This window comes from Sebastes umbrosus, chromosome 5 (assembly GCF_015220745.1).
Source record: "Sebastes umbrosus isolate fSebUmb1 chromosome 5, fSebUmb1.pri, whole genome shotgun sequence".
Taxonomy (NCBI): Eukaryota; Metazoa; Chordata; class Actinopteri; order Perciformes; family Sebastidae; genus Sebastes; species Sebastes umbrosus.
This window is the reverse complement of record NC_051273.1, coordinates 10140150-10156705: the sequence shown is the minus strand read 5'-3', so window position 1 is coordinate 10156705 and position 16556 is coordinate 10140150. Positions and strand designations below refer to the sequence as shown.

General features: G+C 41.4%; 1 protein-coding gene across 6 annotated transcripts in view; it reads right to left on the bottom strand.

Moving 5' to 3' along the window:
• LOC119488121 (discs large homolog 1-like protein) overlaps positions 1 to 16556 on the bottom strand; it is a 117995-nt gene that overhangs the window by 69769 nt on the left and 31670 nt on the right. For 3 of the 6 annotated variants that reach the window (XM_037769430.1, XM_037769431.1, XM_037769433.1), the window contains one exon: positions 12408 to 12530. The exons of 2 other annotated variants lie outside the window; for them this stretch is intronic. In XM_037769430.1, coding sequence (XP_037625358.1) covers positions 12408 to 12530 — 123 coding nt within the window. Of the gene's footprint in view, positions 1 to 4906; positions 6114 to 12407; positions 12531 to 16556 lie in introns of those variants that run through there. One more of the 6 variants, XM_037769434.1, reaches the window with a different exon arrangement.

The following is a 16556-nucleotide window of genomic DNA, read 5'->3' as shown; positions in this document are numbered from 1 at the left end:
TCTCACAGTCCTAATCAATCACTAATTCTCTCCTCTACCTAAATCTATCCCTATCCCATCTCTGTTCATCCCTCTCTACCCCTCATTTCCTGTGACCACTAAACACATCTTTAAGGCTTTTAGAGCTCTTTCTGAAGAGCCGGGATGACTTTCATACCTCTGCTGTACAACTCATCTATTATACAGAGACAGGACGGTGGGGGCGAGGGGAGAGGGAGCGAGGGCCACTGTTTGAGTCCACAACAAAAACAATGGAGAAGAGTTGGGTCAACCCTTTTTTCTGTGATGACTGAGAGTGATAAACTCAGGTGAAGATATAATACAAGATCTAAAACACATAAATAAGATATGACACTTTGCTGAGCTGCTCTAAGGCAACATGAATTCTACATTTTGCTGAGCATAGAGATGGAACAAAATCACTATATATTATAGTAATATATATCTACAATTAAACAAGTTTAACAATGTCACTATCAAAAGACAACCTAAAGTCAACAGTGGAGCCACCGAAACAGATAGATTGACTGGTGGGCTAATAGCACAAGGCATTATGGTCAGCAAAGAGGAGATTTTGCAATAAAATGCTTTCCGGTGAGATTAAGTACTATCTCCGGACTCTAACATGTTCCAGACCACTTAACGTCACATTGTTTTACCCTCTATGGCTTTTGTCAGAGGGACTGAATAATGTGATTAAAGAGTAATGGAGGTGTATTAGTGTGTGTATGTACCATTGACTGTATATAAAGATGAATGACATGATAGCTCCCTTAAAGTGAAGCCAAAACATCTGGATCGCCCCCCGGTGGCTGGCGGCAGTATAGGTCGTAATTCCCACCCCCTCCATGTTAGTGGATGGAACATGGGCCAAACTAAAAAGTCAAAGAACACGTCAAATCAATTTTTCCCAAAGATGGTTTCTGTCATTTTAGGTAGTTCTCATCACGCTGATGTGTGTTCAAGTGTTAAATTTTCTGATAAGTTTGGTTTTAATTAGTTATTTGATGCTATAAAAAGGGGGTGAGACGTCATGATTGACAGCTGTGATTGACAGCTGCTCTGAGTGAAATAGTCGCAGAGCCAGAGGCTCAGGAATTATATCAGAGAGGAGATGTAACTTTAACTTTCTATAACCGTTACGAGTCTGTGTAATAGAACGTGTCAATTTGATCATACATGTAGTTAAAGAGATTTTAGGGTCAGTTGGTTTGTCTTTCTAGCCAAACAGCTCCCATGCTGCTAACATAGCAGCTAGGTGGCTCACGCTTGCAAGCTGCAGCCGTGCTCGGCTCGTGATTGGCTCAGGCCGGTGTGTGGGCGGGACCTCAATACCGCGTCTCCAGCCCCCCGATCACTACTGCGCAGACTCAGGCTCCAAATTACGTCAAAATCTAAAGATGGCAGCTCCTGTATCCAGGATATTTTAGAGGAAGTGGAGACGCGTCATCCATCTATATACACAGTCTATGGTGTGTACAGGTGAAAAATGCACACCTCCCCAGTGTTTAGTTCAACCATCAAATTCTAATCAGACCATGACCCTGAACACTTAAATGCACACACAGTTTGAAATGCGTGATGGCATATTTCTGATTAATCTTGTGAGGCCAAATCAGCAAATCCAAACCACTTCCATCAAACAGTTAAAAAAACAGTCTCTCCCTCTCCTGCATCAGTGCCAACAGCTCTGTTTGTGTGTGTGTGTGTGGTATAATGGCCTATCAGTCATGCAGTAAGTGCCTTAGACAGGAAAATGGCAACACCTTGGGAAAACACTGGCCAATATGATTACTGCAACGGGGGTGGGGTGTAACTTTTTCCATGGGCTGCGCTGTAAATCTGCAGTAAAAGTGCTGTAGGGTTGAACGTTGTGTGGCGCCCCGTCCACTCAGGAACTTTAGATCAATAATGCAGGTTTGCATCCAGAGACATTACTGCATTTGTCATCTGCAGTACAGAAAGTATTTAATCATTCTGTGCCACAGTAGAAAATATATCATCATGCTTTCTATCATTCTAGCAATTACAATGAGTGCTTTTCCATCCACCTGTTTTTATGATCAATTTGAATCTTTTTCTCTATACTTGGATGAGGTTGAAAAATGAATCAATAAAAGTAAACTGAACAAAGTGTGATGGATTCAGGCATAGCGAATAAATCATGACAAAGCATGTGACATGAACGCCCACTGAAGCTTTCGTTCCACTGAAGAGATAAGAAACTGTGGCAGACAAAGACATCAGTGACAGTATGTGTGGATCAAGAAGGAGACTGTAATGTTGCTTGAATTAATGCATGACGCAGACATAAATGCAATATTCCCACATTGTTTTCGTTCATTTGAGGTTTGACTGGTGCTCTTTTAATTACGTCATCTCCTTGTGCCCTCTTCTTCTGCAATGGTTTACTGGCACCGGACTGACGAATCAGTGCCACCAACACTTCCTCTCAAGCCGTCCAACTCCTCATAATAATCTGCAGTTTCATTTGACGACTCTGAAAATTCAGAGTCAAAGTTTGCGCTACATTTGGATGGAAAGTTGAGTCATGTATGATCAAGAAACGCTTACTTTTTAAAAGTAGGATGACAAAATATTCGGACAAGTTTTTGTCAATGTTTCTATTTCGGTGCGGGACTCAATAATGTCCGATCAGCTCACAGCAGCACTTTCCTAATGGGCTGAGATTTCAGGCCAGACACAGCAGCATCCTAAATATAAGCATCTAATATTAATATCAAGACCCTAAATACTCTTTCAACTGCAGGTGGTTCACATTTTAAGAGCAAAAAAAAGGAAAAAGTAGAAAAGGGCAGAACTTGATGACATGAAACAAACCTACATGAAAGGGATTTATGTGTCACTGTGCACAAAATTGAGCAATTTTTGTGATGGTGTCTACTGAAAAGGTTCTTTGGATTAAAGAATCTGAACAGATAGAGGGTACTTTGATGCATTATTGTAATTATGGAAGTGGTATAAGGAGACAACTTGAAACTGTTTACTGCAGACAGTGGCTGCAGCATCTGTCAACATCAGAGAGGCCTCATGCAAAGATCTTTATGGAGTACAGTAAGTACACTCCTGGCCTGCTGGGTCCTTCATAGGTTGTTGGATTTTATGCAAGTTGTTGGTATGATGACATTTATTTCTGAGTTCTGTCAGCGCTACGCGTCCTGTGTGTTTGACAGAGAAATACCGGGGGACTTAAACATCACCACATGAATTGGTGTAAATATTTATTTACCTTTATTTAACCACCCAGGTAGGCTACAAACACTTTCATGTAAATAAAGCTTGATGTATCATTATTATAGCATCGTATTTGTAATTGAGCCATAATTGTACATCAGCATGTGAAAGGTCATTATAATGCCGATGTCATAGCAGCTAGCTGGATTTATACTTAACGCAAGGCGTTAATGGCAGTCCCACCATAGATAGCTACAGTGTAGGATTTGAGTAGGGCTGGGCAATACATCAATATTATATCAATATCATGATATGAGACTAGATATCATCTTAGATTTCGGATATCGTAATTTGGCATTAGTGTTGTCTTCCTGGTTTTAAAGGCTGCATTACAGAAAAGCGATGTAATTTTCTGAACTTACCAGATTGTTCTAGCTGTTCTATTACAAGATATTATATCCACATTACTGATGATTATTTATCAAAAATCTCATGTAAATATTTTGTAAAAGCATCTACGGTCAACCCTACAATATCATTACAATATCATCACAATATCGATATTGAGGTATTTGGAAAAAAATATTGTGATATTTGATTTTCTCCATAACGCCCAGCCCTAGTTTTGAGTTATAGTTCAGCATCATATTTAACCCACTGATAGCAGCACTGCAGCACTAAGACGGATGTATCGTCTATAATAAGGCCATATTGTGCTTTAATTATAATCCCCACAGTAGTTATGTGCACATTCCCTCATTTATTTTGTGAAATAGAGAGACGGTGCTACTCGTGTACTCATAGAACTGTGGTTAAGGTAACTATTCTTAATATTAATATATTCTTGCTAGGTGTGTGTATTATTGAAAAGGAGAAGATAATCAATTAGGATTATTAAATAAATATATAAATTATAATTAAGATAATTCATTTTCTTCACGTTGTCTTCACTGATTAATGTTCTCAACAAAATTTGTAGAAATAGCCCAAACTGACCAATCACATTTGTTTCACAGTCTCTCTCTACATAATATCGTTATAGATGCCGGGGCTGTAGTTACATTCTCGAGGAGGTGCACATCAGCTGTGGCGTAGTTACGTCTGCTACGTGCGTAGGCTTAAGTATGTAAAACATTTGCTTCACATTATAAATTTAAATAAGATGCAAAGCCACGTTATCTATAAACACTCAGGATTCTATTTGGCTCATTGTGCCAAAATATGCCGTATAAACATGTGGTGACTCCTCTCTCATCAGGTCGGCCACACACCTTCCCTTTCCACGGTAATGATTTTGATTTCTGTGTGTATTTAGCATCTAGTGCCACTGGACTACTTTGCCATGGCAACACACCGGCTCTCTGGGTCTCATACACTATGCCAGGGCTCATTTCCATGACAACATTATCAAAAATCTCAACCGCCAACAGAGAGCTACTTCAACTTTAATTTAAAACCTCCCCTGCTGCCCCCCCAGACTGACTCCCTGTTTTGGCGAAGAAACTGAAACTAGAGAATGTTTCCCTAACGTAACACACACACACACACACACAGACATACACACACACACACACACACACACACACACACAACAAAAACCCAGGTTAAGTTACATGCTTCCCACCCTGATCCCCTACCATCCCTCAAGCATAAAGCACACACACACACACACACACACACACACACACAGAGGGTGTGACGTGTGTGTTACCTGGCTAGCAGTGATACAGTCGGTGAAGGCACTCCTCCTGGAGAAGAACGTAAGGAGCTGCTGCCAGCGAGAGGAGGAGGTGGAGGGGTGCGAGGAGGCGGGAGAGGAGGTGGAGGGAGAGGAGGTGTGGGGAGGTGCCAGCTCCTCCGAGGAGCCCCGCTTGGGCCCCGGCTTCTGTTTGACTCCTAGCCCCACCCCTTGACCCCCAGATCCCCCGCCCACCCTCGCACTGCGGGGGTACAAGGTGTTGTTGCCGAAAATATAGTTCATCGTCTCCGCTGTCTGCTCTTCCCCTTAGACACACCAGATAGAGTTCATGTTGTAGCGCTTCGCCACTGCTTCATCTCTAATTTCTCTCCTCTGTCGCTTCGCTTTCTTTCTCTCTCAAGCTCTTAAGGTGTTGCTGTCAAAATAAACAAGTCCAGCACTTCCTTATTTGCTGTCACCAGTTTCTGCTGAAGATTATGTTGCTATTTTCATCTTCAACCTCTCAATTTTCTCTCATTGTTTTCTCTTTCTTTTTCCCTTTTCTCTTCTTCAGCTCCCTCAGGAGTGAGAGAGCAGCTGGCAGATGGAGAGATGAGGAGGAGGAGGAGCTGGAGGAGGAGTTGGAGGAGGAGGTAGAAAGTGCAGGGCAGGTAGACAGAGTCCTCCTAGAGTTGGAGCATCAGTCGGTCTGTCGAGGTCTTTGTACGTCCACTCGTCAATCCATCTGCCCATCCGTCATTGTTGTCCGTCCATTTGTCCATCATCCCATCATCCCATCCTCTCTCTAGCCAGGAGAAATGTCCAACATCCACATCTCTGGTCGTCCAAAAAATCTCCTCTCTTCAACTCCTTCCTTTCTTCTCTTCAGAGAGACTGAGGGCGAGCGTGGGCCAGGCAACGACAGGATATGAGGATTGATTATTTAAGGGGGTTCACTCTTTCTCTCGGTCTTTCTCCACCCCACCTCTTCCTCCCTCCCTCCCTCCTTCTCTCTAGTCCAAGGAGATGACCAGTCAATCTCCCCTCTGTCACTGCGTGTGCTCCCATTAAATATGGAAGGAAGAAGGGAGGGAGGGACGGGTGGCTGGACGGACGGATGAGAGGAGGGAGGTGGAAAGATGCAGGCGAGGAGGAGAGCATCTGAAGTAGGAGGATGGTTGGAAGAAAATCACTCTGCAACTCTTCTGTTTCTCCTCCCCTCCCTCCTACATCTGTGATATCGCTCCAAGTCTCACTCTCTCTTCAGTACAGTACATTATTCAGTTTGTTTCTCTCTCTCTCTCTCTCTCTCTTTTCTACCTACCCCACACCCACTCTCTCTCTCTCTCTCTCTCTCTGCCTGTCTTTCAGCAAATTGTCTTTTCCAGTCTTTTATTGGAGCTGCAACCTGACGCCTCTCTCTCTCTCTTTCACTGTCAGATATCATTACTGGTACAAGCCACGCCCCTACAAAACAGCCAGCCAATGACAGAGCCCCCCTACTCCAAATACACACACACACACACCTTCACACATGCATGCACACACAAACATATGCAATGATGCCTGTTGCAGGTTGAGGAGGAGATGAGGTAGAAAACAGCTGAATGCCACAGAAGTAGAAAATGAAAGCTAACCGTGCCTAGACAGATAACGTCAAGATAAGTGTGCTTGTGCATAGATACGGTGTTTGTGTGTGTAGATGGTGTGCGCATGAGTGTTTGTGCGTGTGTGTGTGTGGGAGAGAGAGAGAGAGAAGCAAGAGTGAAATAAGAGAGGGACGTTCACCCAGTAACAACAATTCACAATCAAGCACTGTACCAACAAGTATGCTTTTAATGTGTGTGTGTGTGTGTGTGTGTGTCAAAGTGCATGCATGCATCAGTTGATTGTTGTTATACATGTGTGTATGCATGTGTGTTTTATGTGTGTGTGTGTGTGTTCGGTAGAGAGATCTTCTCCTGAGGCTGTTTCCGGACACTGCAGCACCCAGCTCTCCCACACACTCTCACTCATGCACCACACCAACACGAACACACACACACACGCACACACACACACACACAAACATACACATGCACATAAAGCAGTCACACACGCAGACATGCAGGCAAAAAGCATGACTCCAGAATGGAAAACAACAGGCTGTTGCTGGGTACCGACTGAGATGAAAGAAGAGAGAAGACGGGGGAAAGGAGAGGAGAAAGTGGACAACGGGGCGAGCAAGTGTCCTCACAGCATCCCTCAAGCATAAGCATGGCATAAAGGCCTGGCATGCAGTGAATTAGCTAGCATGTCTGAGCCAAAGGCAAGCTAAGTTAAAGAGCAGCCAGGTGTATATCTAGCTTCATCTGGCAGGTCACTCTGAGCTCACTACCACACACTAAACAGAGCTATTTGCAGCAGTATCCCCTAGCGCCTGAGCTGTACAGCTAGCCTACACAGCTATCTTAGCCTCTCTGAGGAATTAGCCACAGGTGGAGCAGGACCCCTGTCACAGCTTCTTCCTGTGTTTCCTTGGGAACTGTATCTATGGCAACAGCGTTCCGAGTCCTGAAATACACCTGGTACTGGCTGACTAATGTGTTGTTTGAAGATCTGAATACCACTGAGTTTTCTTATGCTTTTTTTTTTTTTTTTTTATTAAACTAATACGAAGAAAACTGCCTCATATGTGACAGGGAAATAGAGTGGGTGAGCGTGAAGTGTCCCCCTGATCTGGCTTGAATCGCCTTCTGTGACTAATACTTAAGAGTTTGAATATAAAATAGCTACAGACCAGCCAAGCTGCTACAAGACTACAAAGGCTACAGATATTAAAGGTGCAGTATGTAGGATTTCATGGTATCTAGCGGTGAGGTTGCAGATTCCAACCAACTAATACGTGTAGGAGAACTACAGTGGCCGACGCGAGAACGCAAATGGCCCTATCTAGAGCCAGAGTTTGGTTTGTTCGTTTCGTGGCTACTGTAGAAACATGGCGGACTCCGTGAAGAGGACTCTCTCCGTATGTAGATACTGTGTAAATGGCTAATTTTACGGTAACCAAAACAATGATTCTTTCAGGTGATTATACACTAACGAAAACATACTTATTCATATTATATTCCATTTCTGCCAATAGATCCCCCTAAATGCTACACATTGTTCCTTTAACAGTCCTAAGTGGCTACTAAATAATATTTTTTTCTGTATATCCACACCACGAGAAAGCCACTGAGCAACCTGGAAAGCTTGGCTCGTGTGGGGGCAATCAGCAAACCTGCTGTCTGTAAAATGTGGATTGTGACGGACCGCCAAGAATTCTCATCAGCATGTTAACATGCTCACAATACCAATGCTAACATGGTGATGTGAACCATCTTAGCTTAGTGTGTTAGTATGCTAACATTTGCTAATTAGCACTTCACACAAAGTCCATCTGAAGCTGATGGGAATGTCATTAGTTTTGCAGATATTTGGTCATAAACCAAAGTATTGGAAACATTGAAATTGACCTGATGGATATGTATATATATGATAAGCAATTCAGAAAGGTTATCACAATTCATCCTAAGGTGGGACATAAATGTCTGAACCAAATTTTATGGCAATCAATCCCATAGTTGTCAAGTTGTTTCACTAAAACTGGACCAAAGTGATGGAACGACCAACAGTGCGTTCTCTAGAGTCTTGCTGCTGGCGTGGCTAAAAGAAAAGCATTGAGTTGTTTATGGTAAGATATTGGATAAATGCTTCCTGGTAAAACTCTCTCTAAACCAACACATACTTGAGCAAGACATCAATCATGTTGGCTGCTATGTAAACGCACAGTAAGAGCATAAATTACAACTGGAACCATATCATTAGCATCTGCCAGTCATTCTCTACAGCCAGTGTGTCTGCAGCTAGCCACCATGACAAAAAATACAATACACTGACATGCCAGCTGACACAGCAACAATCCAGTGACACACTGGCTATATCACAACTAACCCTGCCTTCATGTGCCTCTTTCACTTTTTCCTTCTCTCCCTCTCCAGTCAAATGTCAGCCAGTGAATGCTGGCTCTATTAATATTTCAGGACCAATTAAATAAAAGCACACATCATGCATGTTTAATGTCCGACTGCTGGGAGGGCCAACTTTGCCCTTCCATCCTCTACAGGTAGGCCGGGCTATGATAGACAGACAGCCTGGCATACAAATGCTGTGTTCACTTTTTTAACAAATGATTTGGCCGTGGTTCCAACACAGATTGACCCACAATTTATTTTGGATACTAGCTCAGCAGGCAGCAGACATCCTGACACTGTAACCCAGTAACAATGCACTTATGTATGTTTGGCCAAAATACAGACTTGAGGCTTCATCCCTACTGATTTTATCAGCGACTGTGCTTATATAAGATTTTGTATAATTAATTTACAAGTAGTAACATCTGAAGTATATTTGGTTAACAAGCATTTTTCGGTGGCCAACCAAAGCTGAGACATAATTTGTACTTTTGTTGCCCTGTAACATTGTGTTAGTTCGCCTTTAACTTTAACATGGCTCTCAATAAAATCATAATAATTATCAGCTCTGTGTTGTCAACAACCATAAAGAGACGCTGGTGCAGCTAGACGCACTGTAAACCAGACGTCATGCAGATCTATACTGCGGTCTATTCCAGTGGTTCCTAACCGTTCTGGCTCCCCCCCAGCCCTTCCATTAGATCCCTTTCAGATTCTGGTAAGCACCATTTTGAAAAGCTATATGTCGAGCTCCCTTGGTAAATACTGGGGGTATAGACGAACAGATATAAAGCACTGCAGTGTAAGCAAAGCACCAGATCAATCCCAATAGGCCAGGTCAAATATTTAGCGTCTCAGATGGTGTTTGGGGGCGTGGGGTGGGGGTTTTACTTAGCTATACAGCACAGGTTATTCTTTGCATAATATTTTTTATAGTGGCAACGGATCAAATTACTTAGTGTAATGTGAAAGGGGTCACTCCACAGAGCTTTATAGCGAGTTTCAGCTCATTGTTTAGCTGTTTAGCAGCAACTTTACTGTTTTGGCTCACTATCACCTCTCTTAGAGCCTCTTTGTTGGCTGCAGCATGCAGCTCAACACCAAACTACAGAGAAACAAAGTTAGCAACTAGCTGGTGAACATAGTGGAGCATTTAGCAGCTAAAGAGACAGCTTTTTCCCTCTGGAGTTGGTGGAGACCAAAACAGAGCTAAAAGGAGAGTGAATATTGGACTTCCACCAGGAAGTTAATGTTACTCTGTATCTGCTCAATGCATAAATAAGTCTTAATATGTCAGTTTCCACTGCCCCCTAAGTGGCCAATGTATCTGTTATTGCAGGTTTAAACATCTGCAATTAACTTTCCTGTAAATAGATGGCACAAATAAAAGCAACACTATTCCTCGCCATATTTGCTATACTGTAAGGGTGATTACATATGGAACGGGCCATATTTAAGCTCTAAACATCTAAATAACATCTAATAATAGCTGCCCAAGGGTCAAGCTAGTGCCATGCTGTTGTTTTATTAAACCTTAAAAAACTCGATCTACACAACGGGCTCAAGTCCATCAATGCAAACCAGACCTCCCCTTAAAGGTAGACAAATATAACCCTGACACTGATTTAAAGACAAATCACAATCAAGGAGAATAGTAAAAACTTGGAGTTTGCTGAATATACAGTAGCTGGTTTGTTTGTCTATTCATCCATGTGGCCCCCCATACTGAGGCAGTCACTGTACACCTGTCAGACATTACAGTAAGTGCAGAGTAAATGTCTAATTTCTATTACTGTATCAGCAGCAGGAGGGAAAAGAGGAGGAGGAGTGGAGTGATTTGGCTGACTGACAGGTTGATTAACATCTAGCAACAAATCTGCCCTCTGTCTCTGTGTCTGTCTGCCTGTAATTCTCTCTTTATCCCATCTCTTGCCGCTCCCTGACCCTCTCTGTCTTTCCTTCCTTCCTAATTATCTGCATTAGCTTAATGACTAAGAGCCACTATAAGGTTTTTGAGTGGCCTATGTGTGTCTTACTGTTCGTGTGTGTTATAGAAAGGCACCAAGTGACTTTTGATTTTACTGTTTCTCCTTAATCAGTCTCTGCAGTAGATATAAATTTAGTCAGTGGAGTTATTTAAGCAAAGTCAATTATACTGCTGCAGTGTCGGCTGCATTTCCTCTTCAGTCTACCATAAACTGTCTAACACATATGCCAATACTGTTCACAATAAGCCCTGCTATTTCATTTATTGAGTCTCTTTACCAGCAATATTCAATCATTCAGTCATAATGCTTGCTATTAAACCGTTTTTAATTCAGTTCAGTCAGATCTTGAGTTGTGAAGGCACCACACAGTATGGTGGTTATACTTCTGCCTCTACTGCCTCCTGCAGTTTACAAACTGCAACTACATATCTCAACTAATACAACCAGAGGAGATGGAAGAGGAAACCGTCTCAGTTCTCTTTCCACTCTCTATTTACTTTCATTTCAAAATCCTTCATACAGACTCAAAGAAAAGACTCAGCAGCACAATTATGCGTTATGGAACAACCGATTAGTATAAGTTAGAGCCAAAAATATATTCTTTCTGATGCTTCTTGATTTAAAAAAGTTCTGAGTATCAAGTGAAGATGAGATCACATGCAGGTCTACTCCTTGTGTAATAAATTAAGTCCATGTCAGACCATGTGCACAGCACATAAAGACATAAGCTGTCACGTCAGACAAACATAACAATCGCAGCATTAGCATGCTCTGTGTTCTCGTGGTTTAGAGAAACAAAACCAGAATATACGAGAACATTACAGCTGCGTTTTGGTTCTGTCTTCAGGAGATAAGTGTGGTAAAGAAGTTATGATGAAGTACATTTATGTTATCAGATAAAAGCAAAGAGTGAGCATGCTGCAGAATCGGCCTTTTAAAGATGCTACATGTAGCATTATATTTTTTTTAAATGTAAGTTATAATGAGTATACTCAGATTGTAAAATTAATTATACAATAAACAAAGGACGTGTTGAAGATATACCTTGTCTCACATTTGTGTTGTTTCTCTAAATTAAGCCATAAAGCTTCTTTAAGAGGATATGAAATGTGTCCCTTCCCTCCTGACAGCCTTCCCTCCAGTCTCTTTTTTTATACGAATATAAACAAGTTATTTTTCCTTCAGTTTTCCTCCTTTGCACCATCTGCCACTGAGACCTCTGGTGCTTTAGCTCCATTTGCATAGAGGAAGAGTGTCTGTCTTATTAACTATTTATTGATGTTAAAATGCTACATGGAACACTTTAAGATGTTTCTGTGAGGGTGTTGAGGCACGGTGTCTGTGAATTTCAACCGATGCAACAACAATTCCCCACAGATTCACAAATCTTGAGATTATTTGCACAGCTGTCTCACGAAACAAGAAACGAATGAACAAAAAATCTAGAACAGCATGCTCATATAACCTGAACTTCAGAGACGAGAAACGAGCATCATGTCACAAACGAACAAAAGCTACGAATGCATGCGACATGCTCAGAGGCGGGGTTACCTGGTAGTAGGTGTGGCTCTGTGGATAGAGGGAAGAGAAAGGCGGAGCTGGGACTTCGTTCAGCCTCTCTCCCTCTTGGTGAGGCCACGCCTCGTCATCAAAGGGAACCTCAGGAGATTCTACCTACGATGTACAGACAGAGCTCAGCATGGTGCAACACACACACACACACACACACACACTGTGGCACACCAATAAAGTCTACTCCAGTCTGATTATTGCACGTGGGTACCAGCCTGACTGTTACACAGTTATCTATCAATTTTTTACAAAGCGAAGGGAAACAATTCAGCTGCATGAGACAAAATTGTCCACAGCTCTCGTCTGTGCAAATAACTCTATATTTCGGGTCCTTCAATCAAGCTTGAGCAGGATGTCATTGATAGCCAATGACCATTCATTTATTTAACTCAAATATTGAGATCATAATATATTGACCAGTACTGCCTTACAGTGGCAGACAGCACGAACTACAGAAAGTTTATCACTTTTATAGACAAAAGTAGGCTAATTTTCAGGTAAAATCAAATACTTTAGTGTCTGTTTGGACAATCCAAAGGGCATCTAAGGCAGGCTAGTCAGCTTTTATCAGGACTAGTTTATCTGGTGTTACTTTTTCTTTATCTGTAATAGTTGAATTTAGCCACCGCCTTATATACAGTATGTACTGTATGTAATGTAACAAACAATTGCTGAGGTGTTGGACCATCAAAATAGCTTTTTCAATCACAGGAAATATATCGAAAAAAAAGTCTATAAATTAGCTTTAGCTTCGGTTAGCTGCATTTCAGTCTAACCTTAAAGGTGGTGCCTGTGATTTTAATACAATAATACACTTTTCGTCAAATTCAGTGACTATCTCTTCACGGTCTGCTGTCTGTCCGTTCTGTCTTCCTTTTTTTTGTGTTTAATTTTTTTTTTTTATTATTAGGGCTGTCAATCGATTAAAATATTTAATTGTGTATAATCGCATGACTGCCCATAGTTAATCACGATTAATCGCAAATTTATCCCACATTTTCTATCTGTTCAAAATGTTCCTCAAAGGGAGATTTGTCAAGTATTTAATACTCTTATCAACATGGGAGTGGGCAAATATGCTTTCTTTATACAAATGTATGTATATATTTATCATTGGGAATCAATTAACAACACAAAACAATGACAAATATTGTCCAGCAACCCTCACAGGTAATACATTCAGCATAAAAATATGCTCAAATCATAATATGGCAAACTGAAGTCCAACAGGCAACAACAGCTGTCAGTGTTTCAGTGTGTTGACTTGACAATGACTTGCCCCGAACTGCATGTAATTATCATAAAGTGGGCATGTCTGTAAAGGGGAGACTCGTGGGTACCCATAGAAACCATTTTCATTGACATATCTTGAGGTCAGAGGTCAAGAGACCCCTTTGAAAATGGCCATGCCAGTTTTCCTCGCTAAAATTTAGCACAAATTTGAAGCATTATTTAACCTCCTTCGTGACAAGCTAGTATGACATGGTTGGTACCAATGGATTCTTTAGGTTTCTAAGTATCATATGATGCAAGTATCTTCACTCTAGCTTTAAAACTGAGCCCGAGACAACCTAAAAATTGCAAGTTGCGTTAATGCGTTAAAGAAATTAGTAATTTAAAGAAATTTGCGTTAACACATTATTATTGCGTTAACTTTGAGAGCCCTAAAAATTACACATTTCTACGGCATAATATTTTTCATATGGTAAAACTGATGTAAAAAAAAAAAATCTCTTTCTGATTTGAACTAGGGCAGAAAAGATGAAGAGGAGGAAAATAAGTCTTCAGTAAATACATACGTGTTACATTAAAAGATGTTTTATGGGCATGGATTATTTATATGATGTATTGAGAAGTAACACAAATGTGCACTTAAGATAAATTACAGAGAGCAAGAAGGAGAAAGTGTGTGTGTGTGTGTGGGTGTGTGTGTGTGTGTGTGTGTGCGTGCATACGTGCGTGCGTGTGTGAGAGTCAGAGAGAGGGAGAACATGTACATGGGGAGAACAAGGTGGCAGCTCCATCTGTCATACAGAAGCTAGCCAGATCCAGCACCTGCGTTCTCACATTCACACAGACGCACGCACCATTTGGGAAGGAGGAGTTTTCAACCTGAAAACCCAAATACAGCAGCAGCAACACACATATTCACCACAGCTCCTCATCACAGATTGTATACAGTCATACAGGTGATGAGCAGTTGAAGTGGATCTGTCTGTAAAGAGCGGTGATGATGATGATGATTTTGTGGTGTGGTACGGGCGAGGGTACTGAAACCTCTACGCCATGACCATGAAGCAAGCGGAACCTCAGTGCTACTAAGGGAATGAGGTTGATGCAATATAAGGACAACAGCCTAAAACTCTTTAACTGTATTTCCACAAACATCACACATCTACTGCACGATCGTTGGCGTACAGTAAACGGAGATCGGATGGAAAGTCTTATTGATGGATGGATACAAAGATAAACAATTCATTCCATCTATCTATCAATAGCAACACCCATATGGCCTTACATGCCCCCTCTGTGATTTCAACAGTGAGCTATTTATGGGTTGGAAGTGACGGGAGGGTGGTGTCCAACCACAAGGTGGAGCTACACACCAACCTTTCCTTCACAATAGTGATGACATCTTCAGTTTTGTCCAGGCTTTCCCAGCAGACAAACTTTGAACTTGCGGTGACTGACGACTGACTCAGTGCAGAGACAAACGAATGACAGTGTATAATGACTTTCAACTGACACACCACTAATACACACACTGCTAAAGGCAGTTGTAACTCACCCCAATGTACACATACTGTACTACTGACAACGTAAGAGGTGATTTAATGAAAATAATACACTAACTGAGGTCATGATACAAAGAAGAAATACAGGAAATGACAGAAGAAAGACAAGGTGACGAAAACAAGAGGAAATTAAAGAAGCAGAGGAACATTTAAATCTTATTTTATATGTCCGTCTGTTTTAAAATCACTATAGAGCCTCTTGTGGTTTATGGCTTGAAAAACTGAGGTTATTCTTAAAATAATCCAGAGGAAGACCAACGAGTTAATGGCCCTTTGATCACCACTACCATATAATTCAATGTGGTAGTAAGTAATTGGATATTCTTAATTAGCATATTCTTATGTAATTTTAATGGACTATGGGCCAGCTTTTGTTACATCCCACATATAAAAGACCATAATTATGATTTACCAGACACCACTAAAACCTTCAATTAAAAAAAACAGAAATAGTATGAGCAGAAGTAGAGCAAGAAATGTCAACAAAAGTTAAACAAACATGATGGGGCATAATGAGGTGTGTGTGTTTGTGTTGGGGAATGAGTGTGCTGCAGGGAAACAAGTATGTGTATGTGAGAGAGTGTGTGTGTGGTCAGAGCAGTGCGAGTACAGTGATGTAAGCACTAATCTGCAGACAGATACAGCCCAATCAACCAAAATAAAAAGATTAGACGGCTACGCTGTGCTATTATGAGTGTGTGTGAGAGAGATAGAGGGGGGGAAAAGAAGAGACACAAAGAGAGAGGGAGCCAGACAGACACGGACCGAGTGCAGAACAGAGATAGTAATGGGTCTCATTACTAAAAAATGGGACAAGATTTCGACTGAATCGCTTCATGCACAGTTCTGCTAAAGTATTCTCCTGGTACAAAGAAAGGCTCTGTGCGTGGAAGAAAATGTAGGCCAGTATCCTTGACTTCTAAGCACTTTCAGTCTGGAGACATATTGAAACAGGTCTCCTTACTTCCGTCTGCACTTGAACTTAAAAAAGAGGTGCCTCTGCGACCTTGACCAACACTGTGAAAAGCCATCAGCTTCTGTTTTTGTTTTTCTGATATTAGACCAAACTCTGAATACATTACGTCACAATCACAATAGACATGAACTTAGCATATCACTGCTGTTGGCTAATAATCTTTTATCTCTAGCATGTCACTTTTTAAGGGACCGTGACAAACAGGCTTAATTTAAGCTTGACTGCATTATAATTTTAAAAAAAGGTTTCAAAAGCCCAAGGTTCCCAGAGGCTGTAGAGTCATTTTAGAGTCATTTTAAAGGGAAAGTCCGTGATCAAATTGTAAACAAAAGAGTAGACCCACAACAAAAAATCATC